The sequence below is a fragment of the Furipterus horrens genome, unplaced genomic scaffold (genome assembly GCF_987537825.1).
Source record: "Furipterus horrens unplaced genomic scaffold, mFurHor1.1.pri manual_scaffold_1, whole genome shotgun sequence".
NCBI lineage: Eukaryota > Metazoa > Chordata > Mammalia > Chiroptera > Furipteridae > Furipterus > Furipterus horrens.
Window position 1 is genome coordinate 5,590,436 of NW_028327171.1, and position 21,797 is coordinate 5,612,232.

Genomic DNA, 21,797 nt, shown 5'->3' on the forward strand with positions numbered 1-21,797 from the left:
CTGGACAGAGCCCAGTGCCACCCAGTCATGGCGCCATTCGCAAGGACCCAGGCCAGCAACATGGAAAGTGCTCTCCGTCTTCTGCTGCAAAGCCTCCTAACACAAAGCTGAGAACTGCTTTCCCTCAGCTGAGGACTAGAGCAGCCAGAACTAGAACCCACACCGCAGAGCACCCATCCTTCCGTAACCATGGCACTAAAACCATCCTTTGTCAGGGAGCCCTTTCCCCAGGCACAGCCTAGGGGGGAGTTCCGTGTATGAAGCAAGCAGCCTCGCGGAGAAGGGACATTGGGGCTGGGCCTTGGAGGATGAGAAGGGCTTTGCCAGCATCCAAAACAGGGCCCCAAAGTCCCCACCATGTTGGGGGACCCTAACGGTGGCCCCAGGGCTGCAGGTGGCAGGATGCAGGGCATCTGTGGTCTGAGACTCAACGGACCTCCCCGCTGCACTGAGCGGTGTGCCCTGTTCCCTGGGAGAGGGAGCTGGCAAAGGGTTTTCTGCAGGTGAGTGGCACGGCCAGGTTTGTGGTCTGGAACGATGGCACCAAACGTGGGGGTGGGCCACTGGGAGGAGGTTGACATGCCTGAGAACCAAGAGGGAGAGCTGGCTGGGCCCTGTGGGGTCCACAGCCCCAAGCCCCAGATTCCAGGAGCATGTGGCTGGCCAGAAGAATGCATCTTTCTTTCTCAGCCAGAAGGCGGGGGGTGGGCAGGGGAGGACAGGGCGGGTCTTGACCCTATTGGTGGGAAGGACCGAGGTCTTGACCCTGGGGCTTTAACTGCAGCCACTCTGGTGGGGCTCTGAACCTGAGGTCTGACACCTCCAGGAAGCTGTGTTTTTTCCTTGGTGTGCACCCCCAGCTGCTCAGGGTGCATGAAGGAGGTGCTAATTACCTCTGAAATGTAAATTTATGACTCATTTCATAAATCGGAGGCATAGCCAAGTACACCCTGTACTGACGAGCCCTGGCGAGCCATTTCCTGAATTAGATTTCCAATCATTTCAGCCCCCTCTTGACGTCACACACACACTGTCTGGGCAGGGGGTCCAATGAAATAATTAGCCTCTAAACGCCTTCCTCTATCTTGCTCAGCTTTTTGCTTTTCTGTGGGACACTGAGCCCATTTTTTAAATAGTCGCATGATCCTAGATTTAATTCCAGCTATGAAACTGTCCCCTCTCTCTCCTTCTCTTTCTCTCTTTTTGAAGAATGTTTTAAATAAGGCAATCACTTTAACTACCAGAAAGTGATGAAATAGTAATGATTCAAACTTAATCTTATCTCTCAACGTATGGGAAATGGACTCAACTCTGGGAGTGTGAAAAACCAAGAAGCATTTACCCATGCCTAGAAGGAACTACCCTTCACTTTGTGGCCAAGGAAAAATAGCTGAGATGAGGGGCAGGGAGGAAGACAGTCTGGTGATCCTGTTATTTTGTCAAATGAAGTTCATTTAAATGTACGGTACAGATACTATCTTAAAGTTCACTTAAGTTCTACCTATGAAGAATGGGTGAGTTTGGAACTCAAAGGATATAAATATATATTTTTTAATATTTTATGTATAATAAATACTATACAAGAACATATGGTAAATACGTAAATAACTATAATAAATAATAAACATGTATCTATAAAACATCAGAAGAGGAAGTAAGTTGGAAAAATAAGCTAAAGATTTTTTTCCCCTCAGATGGCATGAGGTAACGAAGAATGGTCAAGTGCCCACTCCCTCGGGAGGTGATCCATCTTTGAAGGAGTGTTTCCTCGCCGCAGGCAGTAGCGGCATTGGGAGGAGCAGTTCTTGGCACTGAGTCATCCCCGGAGTAACTGTAAGAGGTCAGGCCCATCCTTGGTCCTGGGACCCACTGACGAAAAAGGTCATGCCTGAGAATTTCCTGTCACTTCTCTCACGCACACACACACACACACCCGACCCTGCCCCTCATGTCCTGCTGTCCTGCTGTGCATTCCTGAGAAGACCTCTGGGACAGGGGAAGTGGGTGGCGAATTTCTCAAGAGGAACGCCAAGAGATGAGAAAGCAGGTGCACATGAGCTCCCACCCGGTACAACCTCTACAGGTGTTTCGAGATGAGGCAGAGTCTGCATGGTGGCCGAGCATCTTCTTCAGCTCGGGTGACCTCAGGCAGTGGAGCCCTGATGGGACCCCAAGGGGGTGCTTATCCCCTGCCCTCAGGGTCACAGGCCATCAGAGGCCCAGAAGAGACCCTGCCCCAGCGACCCCCTCCATCCTGTCTCTCTTCCCTTCCTCAGCTTTTCGCCCCAAGAACGATGCCCCTCTGAGTTTAAGAATCTCGTTAAAGCCACGTGATGGCTGGCGGGCCAGATGAAGCACTTGGTCCTATGAAGCCACGGAGAGCCCTGCCTGGCAGGAGGGAGGTGGCTACTCACCCCTGGTCTCAAGGATACAGAAACAGGGCAGAACAACAGACTTAGCTCCATCTTCTTTTCTCTGTTTTTGAGAGAACATTGTGCTAAGTGTCTAACCAACCAAAAGGTCTCTGGGCTCAATGATAATTTATCCTTCCTTTTCTTAGGGAAACTAATGGCTAGAAGTAAGGGAAACATGGCCGCTGTAGGACCTTTGGGACAAGAACAGCTAACCTTCATGACATGGTCGCAACGTGATTAATGACGCAGTCACACTGGGGCCAGGCTCTGTGCTGACTGCCTGTGTGAATTCACACACCCAGCCATTTGAAGTCAGAGCCACCACGAGGCCCGTCGTAAAGATGTGGGAACTGAGGCTCAGAAGGCAGTAAGCCGCCTACAGCACCGCGCTGGGAAGGGCCAGAATCCTAACCCCGAGGCCTAATTCCACGGAACACGCTTCTCCAAACGGCCTAGGACCGAAAGGAGCACACGGCACTGTGACGCAGAGGCACGAGAGGATACTGAAAACTCAGCCTAGCCCACGAACGGAGGAAACAGAAGGAGGCGGGAGGAAAGGAGCAGGGAGGGTAACCGAAACCATTTAAGTTTTCCTCCATGTCTTTAACTCTGGGCTCTGGAAGAGGGCACCTGATTTCACTGACACCCCATGGCCAGGTTATTTTCCAGTCTATTCACACCTGGTACAAGCCCGCCCCTGTCTGTAACAGAAGCAGACAGACCCCTCTGTTAAGAGTAGGACTGTGTTTCTCATGGCTTCCTCCGAGAACTCTGGCCCCAAGGGGCCGTGGGGCCGACCACCTGGACACAGCACTCCTCCCTTCCCGCTGCTGCCTGGGTACAGCCGCTATTCTCAAACCCCCCCCCGGGATAGCCAAGCCTTGTTCTCACACTTCCTCAGGGGTCTCCTTCTGTGATCACCCGGTCTACACTGGGCCCCTGCTCCCTGCCACCACGCTGTCATGCTTGCTGCCCCCCCACCTCCTGCCGTAGTCTACTGTCACGGCTCCACTGTGTCCTGTTTGTCACGCCCTCCCCATCCCCACAGAATTGAAACTGCCCTCTGAGCCCCATGCCCACGGGCCATCGTGGGTGCCCAAGAGGTTGTAAGTGAAAAAAAAAAAATAAATGGGTTGATTCACGCTTGCCAAACCCCAAAGGGATAAAAAGCTCCTTGGCTCTGATCATAGAATTCTTGAGACAAACCGAAGAAAGGAAGCAACCAGTTTTCAAAGAAGGAAAACTGTGCCCCCTGTTCTCAGGCAGATACGTGGTGATGGTTTCCCAGAAATCCGACACGGAGCAGAGGCCTGAGACGTGGACAGGAATTCAATGGAGCGTTCTCGGGGGAGATGCTTCCTGCCTCAGAGTTCAGTGTGGCCCCTGCCTAGAGCTCCTCACGGCGGAGGTGGGGGCCTCGGGAGGGAAGAGCTGACCAGGGCACAGTTGTTTTGAAATCTTCAGAAGCGAGCACGGGCCCGTGTGTCATTCTGGGGGAACAAGTCCCGCACAGAGCAAGAGTGCGGGCCCAGGGGTCCCCGCTGGTCATGAGCCCCAGCTTGGCGACCCCCCTGAGCTGTGCTCTCCTGAAGATGTTCCCTGAGATAGGACACGGCTCGGCATTGTTCCGCTGCACCCCAGCATTCACATCCCAGAGTGATCCACCCTCCTTGTAACGGCCGCTGACAGCTCCAAGAGCTGGGCGAAAATCAGTTGAAGGAAAGGGAAGTCTTGTCGGAAATGAGATTAATCTTGTAACGAGTGTTCAGCCCTGATAACCCATCTGGGTGCACAACTGCTTAAACTGGAGAGCAATTAACCTTCACCCGACAAGCTCTGTCCAACCGTTATAAACATTAAAGAGACAGAATCCTACCCCACTCCCTGCAGACTAAACAACCAGATTTGAATTCCGCGTCAACGGCCCCTCCCTGCAGATGTGTGGAGATGGCACGGCCCGGGGGTGGGGGTGGCCGTGGCGGTGGGACCGGGAGCTGGGGCCCCATCTGACAAGCGGGGTGATTTGCATGAAGAAATGGCTCAGTGTCCTGAAATAAAATCACTCGCTTCGGGCGTGTTGCACAGAGTTGGTTTCAGGTGGGAACCCGTGTCGGCTGATGGGGACACACTGGAGGTGTTTTTCCTTTTCTTTCGGCCCAACAGCAGGAATATTTGCATTGAGCCGGCTTCGCGCCTGACTCCGTTCCTCTTCCGAGCCCAGCGGGCATTTGTAGGAGTTACGTGGCTTGTGGTTGCAGAAGGAAGGTTTTTTTTTTTTCCATCTCTAAGAAGTTACTCGCTTTCACGGGGCGCAAACCTGTGATCTCACCTTATCTGCGTGTGCCGCACCCAAGGAGCTGAACGAGCTGGCCCATGGGAACTGCGGGGCGGCTGGGGAGTCTCCTAGGAACCCCGCGGTTAACAATAGCTTTTCCAGCACTGGAGAGAAATCTCTGATGAGGTCATTTCACTTACCCCTTGGGCAGCAGCTGGCTTGGGCATTTTTTATCCTGAGCCCCTGGCCTGCACTTTGGGCCTCAGAGGCAGGGACAAACCACACAGAACGTGGAAACCACAGGAATGTTTAGAGACAGATGCAAAGTGACATGAGGGGCGGACGCTCTGTGCGACCAGCCTGTCTGTAGCAGGACTACACCCAGGCTTTAGAAAACAACAAAATGGTAAAAGGAAAAAATGAAAACATTCATCTGGCATATTCTCAACAAATTCCTCTCTCCCAAGGTTTAAAGCCACTCTTCATGATGGCCAAAGACAGCTCTCAAAACAGTCCACCCGAACATGAGAACTTCTGCCTCCTTGGAGCCCCATTTCTTTCCCCAGTGGGAAACACTTCGGGGGTGTTGGCACACAAAAGGCTAAGTTTCCATGGGTCCATCCATTTCCCTCACGCTTGCCTCCAGACGGGCCTCTAATAACAGCACTGGAGCGACAAGATAGGTTATCCTACAACTAGGACAAGAAGTCTGGCCGTGGGGTCTTGGTAAGCCTTGGCATGCCTCACGGCTCCTCTTCCTGCCATTAGGGGGTCCGTGAGTCCCCACCCGTCAGAACAAGAGCAGTAAAAGAGAGCAAGTGGGACCAACCCCGGCATCACAGGGTTTGCACATCTCCGTGCTGGCAGCCAAGTGACATGCCAGCTGAGGATTCCACGGCCCAGCCGTCCCAGTCCCACTGGGAGCTTCCTGGTGCCTTCACCTGAGATGAGCGAGGGATACTCTATAGGCATCTGAGCTGGCCAACCTGTGTCCCCGAGGGACCGTCAGGTGTTCTCGGAGCAGACAAGGGCTCACGCTAACACCGCGGCCAGAGCCCCTGACCTGGCTCTTCCATTTAGACGGGCATTTCTTTCCCAGGGGAAACGTTCAGAGCCGTCACCGCATTCGGGTGCATGTCACAATGCCTCGCCCCAGAATGTCGGGGGGGGACGTGCATGCTCAAGTCCCCTGTGACCCTGACTTCAGCAGCTATCAAGAGACAGGAGACAAAAATGAAATCACAGCGCCCGGGCAGGAACACGGTACATGACTCCATTTTTCAAGTTCAGTCTTAGAAGCATGTGTTCACCTTGAAGATTTTAGTGGAGAAAGACACACGAGTCATTTTTATAAGATGTAAACAGCGCACTGACGCGTTAGCATGAGCCAGGCAGGGCGCGTGGGCACGACCGGCTGCCTGGGACCCGCTGAGCGGCTGTGGGCCGCCCCTGCTGCGCGTCTTCACTGTGACCGAGTGAAACGAGGAGATAAGGGAAACCGCAGCGTTCAGCTCGGTGTCTTGTGAAACTGAAACTCTGGCAGAGTAAACGCGCTGTCTGACCGTGATTTTTATTTTGATCACCGTCCTGGACGCAACGATGACATGGCTGACAGTTCATGCTGTGCAGTTGTGTGTTTTTTCCAGTGAAACGCACCATTCCCAAATGGTGGCAGCTACACGTGCGTGACGGACACAGGAGTAGAGCGGAAGAATCCCAGTGTCTGCACTTCAGGTGTCAGGCATGGTCAGGGAGTGGGGGGTCTGCTTTTCTAACAGGAAAGCACCGTCCGGGAGAGGGGCTGCCACCCCTGAAGCCCACCTGCAGTGGGCTAAACAGTGTCCCCTCCACCACGTCAACCTGGAACCTCAGAACGTGACCTTATTTGAAGATAAGGTCTCCGATGAGGTAATCAAGATAAGGACTGAGATGAGATCATACTAGAGTAGGGTGGTCCCTAAATTCAACCAGAGTATCCTAGTATCCTCATGAGAGACCCCAAAAGACAGATGAAGACTCAGAGAAGGCAGTGACGTGAAGGCGGATTGGAGCCGCGCATCTACCCTCCAAGGGGCCCAGGGGTTGCGGGAGCCGCCAAAAGCTGGGCGACAGCCTGGGCCAGTGCCCCTCAAGCTCCAGAAGGTACCAGCCTTCTGGCACCCTGATTTGGACTGCTGGCGTCTGAAACCACAAGAGAATACAATTCTGCCGTTGGAAGCCACCCGGCTGTGGCCGTTTATTACAGCGGCCCTAGGAAACAAATACACTCCTGTGGATGGAGTGTTTTAACAAAACTCTTGCCGTGCTAGGGCATTCTACAGCCCACTATTTGATTGATAGTGTTAGTACAGCTTTCTAAAGGGCCCCAGACTATGCCAAGAATTAGGTAACTTCCTGGTCACAGCATCCAGATAGCTTTAATTTTTCAGACTAGCGCTAGTTTAGTGAAACCGTTTCACGGGAACGCCTCTGTCTGACCAGGCTCCGCCTTCTCTGCTTAGGGACCTACGGCTGGTGTGTCACTGCGGGGAAAGTGTCCTGTTCCCATTTGCACCAAAGTCACATGGGGACCTGGTTTGACAAGTAACCGTACATCTCTCAAAGCTTTCTTTGAAAATGACGTGAGATGTTTTTAAAAATTAAAATAAACATAGACTTTCTTTCATATGTTTTTCTCAATCAACACTGGTGGGCAAATTAGTCAAATTTAGATTGCTTCGTGTATACGCCCCAACAAAACCCCAGTTCTCTTCGTTTCTTTTCTTTGTCCTAAAAACAATTAAAAAACGTAGTGATCCAAAGTATAACTGGGCTGAGAAATACTGTAATCCTCGATAACCAAACGGCTTGCTGACAACTTTCTGATTCCCAAATAACAGCTGCTTCCTTTTCTTTTTCTCCTCACCAGCTAGACGATAGTTTTGCTTGAAGAGGGACCGAGTCAGACTTCTTTTAATCCTATATCCTGCCTAAGACATGCTTCACTCAGCGAAAGACTTCACTACACATTTGGTCACTCACTCTTGTGTTCCTTCATTCAGCAAATATTTATGGAGGAGCACTTTATAGCCGAAGTACGGTGCTGGGCACTGGAGAAAACAGCCGTGAGGCGGACTCTGAAATTCAATAGCCAAGTGCTGGAAACAGCCTAAGTGCCCATCAGTACATTAGTGGATTAAAAAACGGTGGTCCATCTGCACAATGGAGTACTATGCAGCAGAAACAAAGGAGGAACTCCCGCCTTTTGCGACAACATGGAGATAAGCCAGGCGGTGAAAATACAAATACCTTATGATTTCACCTGATATAGAAACCTAACGAACAGAAGATACAAAGGAGCAAAACAGAACCAGAGGCGTGGAAATAAGAAACAGACTGACAGCAACCAGAGGGGTGGGGGGAGAGGAAAAGGGGGAAAAGAAGGGGAGGGGTCTATTTGAGGAACTAGTATAAAGGACCCAGGGGCATGGATAACAGGGTGGGATTGACTGTGGGAGAGGGGGGAGGTGGGTAGGACGGGGGAGAGCAATGGGGGTGGGGCGGGGATCGGACAACTGTAATAGAAAAACAATTAAAAAAAAAACTCACCAAGAGGTTTTATGAAAGATCACATTTTCTTTGACTTATATATATAATACTTTGACCAGTAAGGCTCATTGAATTAAATAATATGTTTGCTAAACTTAAAAGTTTCAGGAGAGAATTCCATTTTATCTGGTTTAGCCAAATGGACTGTTAACAGCGATTAAAGTTCATCATTCTCATAAAGCAGATTACACTGCAATTAAATACGGAGAACTTAGCTGTTTATGAAAACGGTCTAGCACATTGCATCTACTGCAGATGTCATTGGGAGCTGCCGGGTTCCCCCGTGACCTGGAAACCCTGCGTGTGGACCATGGCGGATGCTAGCAGACGCGCTGAGGAGGTGAACTCCCGCTTCACTGAAATTTCACAGGGGTGACCACAGTCACAAAAGAAGAAAAACACTCAGTGCCCATGAGAGTCCATTAGACACAACTTCTCATTACGTACGGGGTTTAGAACGGTGGAACACTCAGCTGCCCCCCTGCAGACCCTGGGTAGAAACACGGCGAGGTGTTGCCACGCAGGATGGGCACAGAGCCTGCTTGGTGGTTTGCCTTGTCCAGACAGCTGTCGGGTCGCAACAGGCGGGCTCCGAGAACCGCATCCTGCTCTCGGGGGGCAGGTGGAGAGCCTGTCGGCCAGGGCCCCGCGGAGACAACACACCCTCACCAGTCCCGCGCTCGCGAATGTTCGAAATCCAGTCCCCCACTCCTTCCCAGACACAGGCAGGCTCTTTATGTCACACACGCACATACGTCTCGCATTAGGCATCTGAATGGGCCCGCAGGAGCACGCCACACATTTGCCCCGAGACACAGGAATGCCTTCTCTTCCGGTCAAGAAGCCCAGCTTCTCTCTCAACTTCTCGGGGCCACTGACAAAAGGCTTCGTGTGTAAGAAGTCGGGAATTGCTCACTGGACTAAATGAATGAATTCTCTAGGACGGGTTATCAGGGGTCCCCTCACTAATTAATGCACTCACTCATACATTTATCATCCGGGCAGATAGTCATTCACTTATAGAACGGGTATCGAACAGACCTTCTTACCAGGCATAGGACAAAAGATAGAGCAGCGTGTACTTTAAGGCCCAGAGCAGGGAACCTTAACGCCCAGTGTTTCGGGGCTCCTGTAAGGCTCCACGCATTCTTAAGGACGTACGGGCACTGGCGATGTGGCCATCGGTGCCTGCCTGCTCTCGGTCTCTACAGAAGATGCTGCTCCCCTGCACGGGACCGGGAGAACACTGGGGCAGACATAATGCACACCTCACAGTCCTCTGTCCTGGTTTCTCACTGGAGCCTCAAAACTCTTAGCTTCTCGAGCTCCTGAAATTGCAGCTGAGTTCAGCAGAGGGAAGTCTGGTTGACATGCTCCTTGAACCAGTAAACGGACTCCCGATGGCGACTCTACTGTTTTTCTCTACCGTCCTCAAAGGAATAACACGAGATCGAGACAAACAATGTACAGGGAAGTGCTTTCACCTCTCTAGAAGAAGCTGTAAATACCCAAAGCGTATCGGAGGAGACTTTTCAAAAGGCAAACGTTGGAAACAAACACAGTCACAAATGGGTTACTTCCGAAAAAGCAAATAAGATAGAAGAGCAAAGCAAATAACAGGGATGAGACCAGGAGTGGTCGCCGGAGAAGAGCCGTAACAGTGGACACCTTCTGCGCGCTAAGGCCCACTGCTGCTCCAAGTGCACACGCGTATTACGCTGCTTTATCCGTGTGTCACCCCCTGCAAGCAGTGTTATTATCATTATGGAATCTACTCTACAGATGAGGAAACTGAGTCCCAGAAGAGGGAAGGCCATTTGTCCGGGCAATGGGTCACAGACCTGTTCCCAGGTGGTCCGGTTCTGCTCCACAATAAGAACCTAGGTCCTTAGGAAGAGATATGGGGCCTTGGTGGCTAAAGGAGATCATCTCAAACGCAGCCCTTACGTCTCTTTTCTTCACTATCCTAGAAGAAAGGAAGTGAGAAGAAAGGAAAGAGAAAAGGACTAACAAAACTGAGTTTAATTTCTCATCTCTTATTCATTTCAAAGAATATGTCTGTGAGCATGGGGAGGAAAAGCCATCCCCCCACCCCATCCAAAGGAATGAAGTCTTAAAAGACTCTTGATGGTGTAATATCGCTTATTTTAATTCCCATTACTAAACTTTTATTTCTAACCTCCTACAAAAACTATTTTTGAAATGAGGGAAAAGAACAGAGTTTGATTGTTGCTGCTGTTTGAACAATATGTGATTCAGTGGCTGTGTCAGACCTGCGTTCACTTCAGGCTCCAGAAAACAAAACGAACCAAATAACCTCAATGCTCAGGTGGACGGTGGTGATGTTCAGGGGTGATACCAACGCGGTGAGTCTCCGCTGGACGGTCCTGAATCCCACGACCCGACTGCGATTCCAGCAGCTCAGCAGCCATGCTGCGCAGGAGCAGGAGGGAGGCAGCCCCCGGACGCGCGCTGGGAGGCTCCGGGCTTCACTGGAAGCCAAGGAAGCCGCACCGCAGAGGTACAGGGGGCACACGTGCAGAGGAAGGCAGGCGTCTTCACTCAGGCAGGAGGACCCTGAGATTTTACAGTGAGCAAAGGTATGTCAAGGAGTCCCCCAAAGGAGGTACCTCCTTGGGTAACTTCGGGTCAATTCAACCAAAACACGCACATTGAGCGTGTAGATAAAATCGTTGGGGTACATATATTCATGAACTAGCACCTTCCTAACCACATCTGGCAGCTTCTCAGGGTCAAGTACAGTCTCTCTGTGCCCCCCCCCCCCCACAGGTCAGTCATCAACACCTGGGGACTACGTGCCAAGCGAGGAATTTTCCACGGAGCAGTCCTTCTGTTCATGGCAACGCAACGCCCACGGGAGCTTTCTCATCATCAGAGGAGGTGCTGTACCCAGACGGGAGCCAACAATCCAGGGCTGCTCAGCTTTCTGATTATTTCAGGGACCCTCGGGCGATGGGGTGGAGCCCCAGGCTTCCTTGCTTAGAGCAGGCAAACAGCACTCTTCGGCATCTTGCCAATGGGGCCCCGCTGTGTGGCTTTCAGGTGCTATTTATTTTATTTAGTTTATTGTTCGGTGTTGCTGTTTGTTGACCTGATGTATTTTTTTCCCCCTACAAAGGGGCCAGTCAGTAAGGACATATCCTGTGGACGGATAATTGATGATTCCCTATTGTTCGGTGTTTGGGTGTTGTGGTTTTATTTGCTTTGGTTCAAAGGACCTAAACAATGCATTCAGTGGGATTTAACAGCTAGTGTAAAATCAGCACAGAGGACAATCTGTGCACTGAGATTTCTGGACCCAGATCTGGTGAGCTCTGTTTGACTAAAGAGAACAAAATCTAAAATGACTGTTACACTAAATAAACATGAAAAAAAAAGAAAAAAAAAACCACCTTCAATTGCATCTCAAAGGGGCATATTTCCCAACAAATACAAAAGCAGGCTCATGTATCATCCTCTGGGATAAAAAGGACACCGAGGTGACTGTGGACCCCTGTCTTACTCAACACGTACATGTAGTCTAGCTGCACTCATCAGAAACCTAATATTTCTGCCTCCTTCAAGACAGAGAACTCTGCCTGAACATCTCTAGCGACAGGCTATTGCCCCCGGAGCCGAGTTAATGAGGAACCAAGCCTGCTCTCACAGAGGAAGTTTCCATCGGGGGGCCCTTCCCGCATCCCCCCGTCTCTGGTTGGGCTGGCTATCTGTGTAGGAAGTGAACGCAGGAAGTATCTGTCTACAGACCCTTTATCCTCAAGGTAATTGCTACAGCAGCATTTCACTGTTTACCAAAGCAGTAAACATGTGATCTAAAAAAAGATGTTTTCCATCTCCAAAGAACAAGGCTTAAAAAAAAAAATACACGTGCCCTTACTTCATAACCAGCTTCTTATCACAGCCGTTTGCAATCTGATTGTGCTTCCAGTAGGGCGAGTCACGGCCGTCAGCTTTCGGGGCAGGACAGAAGGTGCCCTGTCACGTGCCCCAGAAACCAAGGGCGGTTTTCTTCACTGCGATGTCTACTCTAGCAAAGCAAATGGTATTCCTCTTTTGCGCTTATTACAGGCTTCACAGAGTTGCCAGTCTTTGGCTTAATCGATAAAGTCAATGAGACGATCCGTGTTAACTCACCCTGGTGGGATGGATAGTTCAGAAGTCAGAGAGTTCGCAACATCCCTTTCAGTTGAGCTTGGACAATATTCTTCTTTTACACGTGAACGGAAATATGCTTCTAATTCTAAGACTTCATGCAAAAGGAAGCAGAGAGAGAGAACACAAACCGGAGGGGGAGCTGCTGCTGTTGGTGATTTTGACCTCACACAGGCAGAGCCTCCTGGTCAGCCCCTGTATTTCTTTGGTCCGCATTAAAGGCTTGCCACCTCACTGTCTCGGGTTTCCTGGGGCAAGAGAAGTGTGACCCAGTATCTGTGAGAGGCAGCACAAAAGCGGGTCCAGGAGGGACCTGAGAAGGCCCTCCTCATCATTATCACGGGCCTTGACGTTATAAAAATCTCCTGTTGGCTTGGGAGCTGTTGCAAAGCAGGACAAATAGGAGGCAGGAGGCGTGGGAGGGAAGTACAGAGAGAAGCAGAGGGTGACAACGACCTGAAGTGGGGCTCCCCAAGGGAGCTCGGCAGCAAGTGCTTCCTAGCACTGTTTTAAGTCATTTTCAATGCAGATGAAGCGCTCTGAAAAATGAGCACGCGCTGTTCTGTAAGAATTTTTATTTTGTACTGAAGGGAAAAGAACAGGGTTAGTGGAAAACTGGCTACCTGAAAAAAAAAAAAAATTCAATCCACAACTTGTTGTAGAAACGGAAAGAAAGAAAATCAAGGCGTTTATGGATTTCCTGGTTTTAGTCCTAGAAAGAACACGTACTTGACTTGGATGAATCATCGCATCGGCTAACAGGGATTCAGGACTTCCCACGGGCACCAACCCGGTTAATCTCAACCTTCACCCTACGGAACAGCAGAAACTGTTGTGACAGATGGAAAGACCCAGATGCTGTGAGCCGAGGGACTTGTCAACGGGGAAATGTCATGAGGACACTGACCCCCCCCCCACCCCCAGGAGGAACTGTGGCCAGGACGGGAGACTTCCCCAGCTCGGCTCCCGGCTTGGAGCTAGTTCCTCCACCGGCCTCTGCACCCGCACCTCCCTTTCCTTGAGGGGCGAGATAAGACCAAGCCCTTCCCCACAGAGGCTATTTTAAGGATGCCGTGAAGAAATAAGAGCACCCAGTGCCTCCCTGGGCCTGAGACAAATCCGGCTGCGCCTGCTCTAACCTTCACGTTTCTGATGCTCTTGGCCTGTCAGGTAACACACAGATCCAAAGAGGACTTCGCAATATAAAACCACATAGATTTTTTTTTTTAACTTGGAGCAACATCTTGGGAAATCTACCTCAAATTGAGACACAAACTAATTGTGTTGACAAATTCTGCAGTGTGGTTTCAACAGTTTCCTCTTCCTCAAAGGTGAGCATCACATGCATACAGTTAACTTAAAATAAAATAAAAAAACTCAGTAGGACCCAATGGGACCCCAAGGGCATGGGGTGATAAACTCGCTATTGGCTGATGATTTGAATTCACGGCTTGGGGGGGGGGGGTGTGAATGGGAGTGGGAGGGGGGAGATGTTAAATCATCGAGGTAGAACGAGTAACAGGTGACTTGTTCAATTCAGGAGCACAGGTCCTTTGCATACGTCCTACATGTTCTTTATTATATTTTGCAGAATTTGACATGCGTCGCCCTGAACAAACACCTTTTAAGTAGCAGCCCTGGGGTTGATGTTATGATTAGACTATGAAGTGGCTTTAAAAATAAATGATTTTCCTTGGCCTTGGCCTTCCTTTTTTTTCCCCCCCTAAATGTCTCAGCACTTATCTGTGCCCAACTGCAGATCACCATTCTCCCCAGACTAAATCCCACGAACACCCCTGAAAGGCTTGGTAAGACCCGATGGAAAACTCTGAACTGTATTTTCACATTTGATGCCAAGACGGAACGCAAGGAAGCGGCTACTTGGAATGAGGAAACTTCAATCAGCAGCTGATCTGGAATCCAGAACCACTGCCTCTTGGAAAATGCCAAATATGGAAAGAATTCTGGTCACCAGGCAAATGGAGCATCTGGTGCTAGAGCTCGCGCTCTTGAATTTTCTGGCACTTCTTCTTTCTTTTTCTTTCTAACTGTGTCTCCATTCTTTTCTTTATTTATATTTTATTGTCGACACTGTTACAGTCACCTTCCACTTTCACCCCTTTTGTACTTTTTCTTGATTAGCCACCTAGAGTATAATAATCATTGCCTGTGGGGTTTTTCACACAAGAGCCGTAGCATAAACAAGCCAGTTATCATAATTCTCATTATTCAAGTAAATGTATCACTCTATCACTGAATACATCATGTTTTTCTGCACAATAATTCGGTATTTGGCATGAGGGCAAAGAGCAGGAAAAAAGATCAGGTGATGATAAATGGAGGGGAAACAAAGGGATCTGTGTGACTGAGCAGCATCCTCAGCCTCTTTGATCTCTGTCTTTATTGGCACAAACAGCAGCAGCACCCAGGGTGTGTGAGTGTCCCACGAGATGAGGTGGGCGCCCAGCAGAGCGTGACAGGTAACCAGCAGTTCTGAGGGTGATGCTAACTGGGATGATGAATTCAAGATGCAACAGCTGCTGCCTTTTAAAAACGTTTTTCTGTGCTCTTTGAAACATCAACATAATTCTATTTAATCCATTTTTACCTAACTGGGAGGATGATCTCTAAAGAAATACGACTTCTATTTAAAATCTATAATCATAATTATATTGCTCTGTGTTTTAGAACTTCAGAAGACGGTTCGGTCTTTGGGAGAGTATCTTCACTTTTCTCTTTAGAGCTTCAAAAGCTCTTAATTAAAATTATTTTTTCAACTGCTGAGGACCCAAAAGAGATGGACTACCACTAAAAACAGGTCCCATGGCTTATGCAGGTAAACAAAGTTTTTATAAAGTGCTCACCAACACAAGCAAAGCCAGGAGAACGTGCTAACAAGAAAGAAGACAGAGTGCCAGGAAGCGGGCAGGATGAGGAATGATCTGAAACATTACAAATCGAGCCTCGGCCAATTCAATAGGGGAACTATGTGGCAAGTAAGTTCGATCAGCGCAGGAATGAAAGTCTGAATAAGAAAAAGATCCAGAGGTCAGAGTGTCCACTAGCTGAACTAGGTTCACAGACAAAAAATGTACTGAAAGACTATAATCAAGGAAATACAAATAAAAATGAGGTTCCGTTTTCGCCTGTCAGAATGGCAAAACGTCAGAGATTACAATATTCAGAGCTGTTAGGAAACCAGCCTCACCTATGGATAAAAGAAGTGGGAACTGGTATGGTTCAACCCTTTGAGAAAGCAAATATTTAAATTTGGCACAGACTTAAAATATATATATATATACACACACACACACACACACACACACACACACACACACACCCTTTGGTCCAATAAGTCCTTTCCTAAGCATCAGTACTAATAAAGTGAACTTAAAAAAATTAGACAGAGGGTGTATTGCAATGATGTTAATGAAGAACTGAAGGTGTCCTGACTGGTGTGGCTCTGTGGGATGGGCGTCGTGCTGCAGAGCAGAAGGCCGCAGGTTCGATTCCCAGTCAAGGGACATGCCTGGGTTGTGGGTTTGGTCCCCAGTCAGAGTGCATGTGAGAGGCAACCAATTGGTGTTTCTCTCAGACATCAACGTTTCTCTCCCTCTCTTTCTGCCTCCCTTCCCCTTCTCTAAAAAATAGGTAAAATATTTTTTTAATGAAAAACCGGAAGCAATATTATGTCCTACAATAGGATTTGGTTATATAACTTATAATATTATTTTATTTTTATTTATTTTATTTTCTTTTCTTTAGAGAGAGAGGAAAGGAGAAAGAGAGGGAGAGAAACATCACTGTGTGGTTGCCTCTCATGCACCCCCTACTGGGGACCTGACGTGCAACCCTAGTCATGCGCCATGACTGGGAATCGAACCAGCGACACTTGGCTCATATAATATTATTTTAGATGGAATAATAATTAAGCATAAAAATTCTGCTCCTCAAATACTTTGAGTGACATGTGGAAATGTTTGTAAAACAATGTTAATGGAGAAAAGCAAGACAGTCAGGTAGATAGAAAGACAGACAGAAATATACAGTAGGGAGACCCACCAAACGTTAGTAATTTTCTCTGGCTGGTTGGGATTAGGAGCAATTTGTATTGACTTTGTAATTTGTTTTTGTTTTTGTTTTTTCATTTTCTCTCTACAATGAGAATGTTTTATTAGTATAATTTGTATAAAACAACAAAATGCATTTTTCAAAATTAATGAGAATATACAATAGAAGAATGGAGGTATTCCAGGCCCAATCACAAGCCAGAGGCTCTCAGGCCCCTGCCCTATCACAGCATAGAGTCCACCGCCTGCCATGTGTAGGCACCTGGCTTCTGACACCCTTCTTCAAGGTCACCACAGGCTCCCCCTCTGGACCTCCCCTGGCTGCAGCCTCCCGGGCCCAGTGGGCCTGCCCGGGTGTGGCAGTCCATGGTCATGACATGGACAAGTGACCCTCTTTGTTATTCTGCCTCTTCAGAAGCGTTAGAACAATATCTGTGTGGCTCTGGACTTCACAGCGAAAGCCGGGTAATAGGAAACAGAGAGAATTCAGAGTCGGGCCAGGGGACAGTACAGTTTCTGATGGCAGCTTCTAGTTACTGAGCACCTACGGGAGGCTCTCCCAGCCTTCACCAACACAAGACAGGATAGCCATTATAATCCCACTTTACAGGTGAGGAGACTGAGGTCAGACGGGTTAGGTCCCTTGCCCGGGGTCAGGTGAGTTGTATGAAGTCACATGTAAGTGTGTCTGTGACCACATAAGGTAAGAAATCCTGGGGCAGAGAACAGCGGTCCTCCATCCTGTCAAACAAGAGGAGGGGATGGGTCCCCTGCAGCATCTGAGGTGTACCCTAACTCTAGAGAACTAAAGATCCTGCCCAGCAGAGGGTGCCATCAGCAATGGAAGGGCCCGGAGACCGCCACGGTCACCCTTCCCCTGAGATCTTCCAGCTCAGAGAATCTCTCTAATCCCAGCTTTCCCACGGCGCCAGGGCTGCGTGTCTCCTGGGCGTCCGCAGTCCAATCTACACATCTGCCAAGTTCCCGGAGGGCCACGGGGGAGCTTTCTGCTGTGGGCCTGCCCCACCCAGGGAAGCTTATTCTGAGCCCAGAAGCAATGTCTTCCTCAAGGCATCAGGAACGGTCCTTGCCCTTATTTTATTTCTGTGTGTGCTTTTTCAAGAGATGTATGCATGAAGGTGTTTGTGGGGTTTTTTAAATAAAGGCCTGTTTTGCAAATAAACAAACAACAACAACAACAAAAAAGAAATAATCACTGTAAAAATATATATAATTAAGAGAAGTTTCAGACTTTCGGAACATTCTCCGAAAGCATGGCAGGCCTACGTACGTGTGTGTGATGGGAAAGAACACCTACATATTCAGCGGTCCCCAGTGCTGCTCACCGAGGTCACTGAGCTGGGGGCCCCAAAGCCATGCACACGGGCTCGGAGAGCTCCAAAGGGGTGTGCTGCTTCTGCAGAAGCCGAACTGCGCCCCAGAGGCGCCCAGGAGTGCAAGCGGCAAGCCGTTTTCAAATAATGGCCCGAAACTCCACTTTTAGGCAAGGACAGAAGACCGGGGGAGATGATATTTGCGGACGGGAAGAGCAGCATTTTACATGTTACATCCCTTCCATTGTCCCGGAGCCCCCAGCCCCGCCCCCGAGTAACAAGGGATGAAACGATTCTTATGCCACGTAAACCGATGGATGTGTTGATGAAAGTCATCACCGTGTCCATCAAAACCCAATGAGATGAATTTTCTTCATATACCCTTAAGTGTTTTAATAAGTTTCTGTGTTCATGCATAATAGCAAAAGGCCAGGGAGTGTTTGCTGGACGCAAGGCATGAAATATGTAAAACGACCTATATGTTTTTAAACGCACACTTCATGTGTCAATTACCATCAAACCCTCCAACCTCTCTGTTAAATCAAAGAAAGTAACTTGTTTAAACAACTACTTGAAACAGCCACAGCTGCTTCCTCCGGGAGCCTTGTTAGTAACTTTCCATATCCTGTAGGGTCTACAAGGCTGTGGACTTGGCTCGCCCTCCCATCTCCTTCAACATCAGACCTCGGGGATAAAGGAAAAAGCCCACATCCCTATTTTTTTGAAAGACTCAAGACCATTAAACTCTAGAATCCTGGGCTGCTGTTCCCCAGGGCGGTCCCTGGACCACCCAAAGAACTAGGATTAGCTTCTCTTGTCAGTCTAAGTATTGCAATGCGTTGTCAGCGTTTGGCATTTAAAAGCGTTATTCTGAGCTGGAATGGTAGGCTTCCTTAGACTTTCCTAACAAAAGGATCATGGGGAACCGTGGGAGCTTGGATTAAAAATTCTTACAGAAGCACCATCAAGTTCCAGGCTAACTGGAGTCTATAGGAAAACAGGGTGCTGTTTTCTGGGGAAGCGGGGGATGGTGTTAAGCACCCCTCAGTGTTGTCTCTTGGCACAGAACCAAAATCGATCTGTGACTTCCACACGGGGACCTCACCCTCAATGCTTAATGTGTTTTATTAAAACTTGTAATCTGATCTTCAGACCCTGCGGCTCTCAGATAAATGGGCCCACTCTCGTAAACTCCTGAAATTCCTTTCCTCCTTCCAATGGTAACTTGTTTGATTCTCAATTCCAAACTACCAAGGGAAAACAATGGTGAGAATCAAAAAAAAAAAAAAAAAAAAAAAAACAGGATAAAAACATTTAGCTTTTCCTAGTTCCTCAGAGGGTCTTACCTTAATGCAAAAAATCCCCACTCAGTGGTAGAATACCAAGCTAACAATTCAGTGCAGCGGATACTTAATCGACAAATTGGTTTATTTACTGAAAGAACAAAACAGAGTGTGTTTGGGACTGGAAATTGCCTGTAGGAAAGACTGTTTCCTAATTCCAAGCAACAGCCTTAGCTGTCCCTGTGCTAATTTGAGCTTTGCACTCACATAATTAAAACTGTAGCGACAGCTGTTTCTATAAACAAGTCCATAAAATCTTCTCCTGATTTTACCCAGGAAGGCTAACAGAAACAGGTCTTAAAGGAAGTCACCTATAAAGAGGGGCTATTTTGTTGTAACAGAGGACTCAACAGAACGCACTGGACATCATTTTAAAAGTTCACTTGAGATACAGACAATGTACAGATAACGCAGGGTAATAAAATGAGAAAGGGAGCAAGTGTCCTAGACGAATGGAAATGATTTCCCAGAAGTTATGCTGAAAGTCACAAAACGTTCAGGCGTCAAGAAAGAATATCTTCGGACCTCCAGAAATGTAAAACTTGTATGTTCTGCAAAACATACCCCACGGTCTGAAGGATGGCATGTTAGTTTCATGCCCTTTAACGTCCTGCTTTTTTGGAAACACACATAAGACTGTACTCAAGCTATTCAAGATTTACAAAGACTATCTGATTGAAATGCTATGAAATACGGACTTCATTAAGGGTGAAAATAAAAATAAAAAGGGTAGCATTCTGGGTTATAAAATCAAACAGTTTCTGCTCAGATAGCTAGAATGGAGCACATCAAACCCCCAATTCCTTTCTATGAGAGTTGACATTTCAGCTGACTCCAACCCTTGAAGCCAAAGCAGGAAAAAAATCTCTATAAGGTGAAAGTCTTTGGTACATGACCTTGAAAACGAAAACATTCCTTGAAAAAAAAAAAAGAAAGAAAACTTGAATGGGGCTTCTGAAACACAGTTTATACAGAGGGTGTTAATCAAATCCTCTAATACAAACATTTCAGGTTAACAAAAAGACCAAACCAAGAAGGATATTTGAAAATGCCTTGGGCCCAATTCTGGGCAAACTTTCATTTTTCCTGAGATTTCCAATTAACTAAAACCGCGGATGAAAACACCACCCAATGCTTCTCCTCTCTCCACTGCCAGACAAAAGGCATGCAGCTACTAAGACTATCTTTGTCCCTCTTTCAGTATTTGCTGCTGACTTTTCCCATTCTACAAATGTCACCAAGGCACGGTGGCCTTGAAAATACTTGAACAGACCAGAGCACTTCACAGACTCCACGCCGCTGGCGCACACAAACAATTACATCGGTTTCACTTCCAGGAATGAGGCCACATTTAGGTTTCCACCTTTACAGATTTACATCCACGTTAATCTCTACATGCAACACGCGAGACAGAGTTGCAAGAAAAGCACATCAAATCTCACGCCCCCGAGCACAGAGAATGGAGAAGGCCATTCCACTCCAGCACCCACATCCCCAACACCTGAGAAGGACGTTTACTCACAGCACACAGAAAAGTAGGCATTTTATTAAAGACAAACACATAACCGAGCGAACCGATTTACCACCATTTGAGTTACGAGAACGCTCCGTTCTCAGCACGAAGGATCCAAAAAATCAAGTCAACGTTGGCCCGTGCCATGACCAGGTACCTCTTCACTTCCACGGGGGACTGGCGGGCATCCCTGATGCTCAGGGTCATTCCAGAGCATCCAAGAGAGCGACAATTACAAGCCCATCCTTGTCTTCGACCCTGCCCTCCAGCCTCTCCAAGGGCACTGCCGCCCGGCAGATACACATCCAGACCATCAGGGATCGTTCAAGAAAATGAAAATTCTGACGTGCTCCAAAAAGCCTTCGCAAAAGCCATCCATGGCCCTCACCAGTGAATTTAGAAACCCCAATTTTTTTCTGAGTTTGAAGTTTTTAAGCCTTGCGGATGGTTGGAGTAGGAAAAAGGAAATTTACTAGGCAGCGCAGAGGAAATCTTGTTGTCCTCTATTGTGGCGGTGGGGGAGTTGCCCAACCCCAACTTATCTGCCTTGATAAAGGAAACCCAAGAAAGGAGTAGCAAGCGCAGGACTTTGTAGAGCGAAAAGGAGCCCTCTCCTTACCTTAATAGTGCTGGCCATGATGCAATCACGTTTATTGATCGCTAATAAATGTTAATAATGATTATTGCTTCTCTCGGACCAGAAAGCAGTTTCGATGAGGTTGTTTAGAGCGGATGAGATCGTGCTAAGTCTGGGAAATGAAGTCAGCCAATGGCAGGAAGAGGCTTCTATTGGTCCTGGCTGCCCAGCCCGAAGAAACAGGATATTTGGGAGTGGAGAGATAAGAGACCCTGAAAACAATGTTGTTTTTCTTGATGATATGCAGCCAGGAGATTTTTTTTTTTTTAATTGAAAAAAAAAAAAAAAAGCCATGCATTGCCTGCCACTAGGACTGCCAGAGCAGGTGTGACCCGGCGTGCATGGGACACGCCACGCAGAGGCAGGATGCAGATGTGGCGGGGCTCCGGTGGCCTCACACGGCTGCCTGCACCTCAGGGCCAGGCACCCCCGAGGGCGCCCTGCCCAGCC

General features: G+C 48.4%; 1 protein-coding gene across 3 annotated transcripts in view; it reads right to left on the bottom strand.

The window, feature by feature from the left end:
- ERG (ETS transcription factor ERG) overlaps positions 1-21,458 on the bottom strand; it is a 99,352-nt gene extending 77,894 nt beyond the window's left edge. For 2 of the 3 annotated variants that reach the window (XM_090271757.1, XM_090271751.1), the window contains exon 1: positions 20,868-21,222. In XM_090271757.1, the coding sequence (XP_090127883.1) occupies positions 20,868-20,927 (60 nt within the window). In that variant the 5' untranslated portion in view covers positions 20,928-21,222. Of the gene's footprint in view, positions 1-20,867; positions 21,223-21,329 lie in introns of those variants that run through there. The other variant, XM_090271753.1, reaches the window with a different exon arrangement.
- Positions 21,459-21,797: the final 339 nt, after the last annotated feature.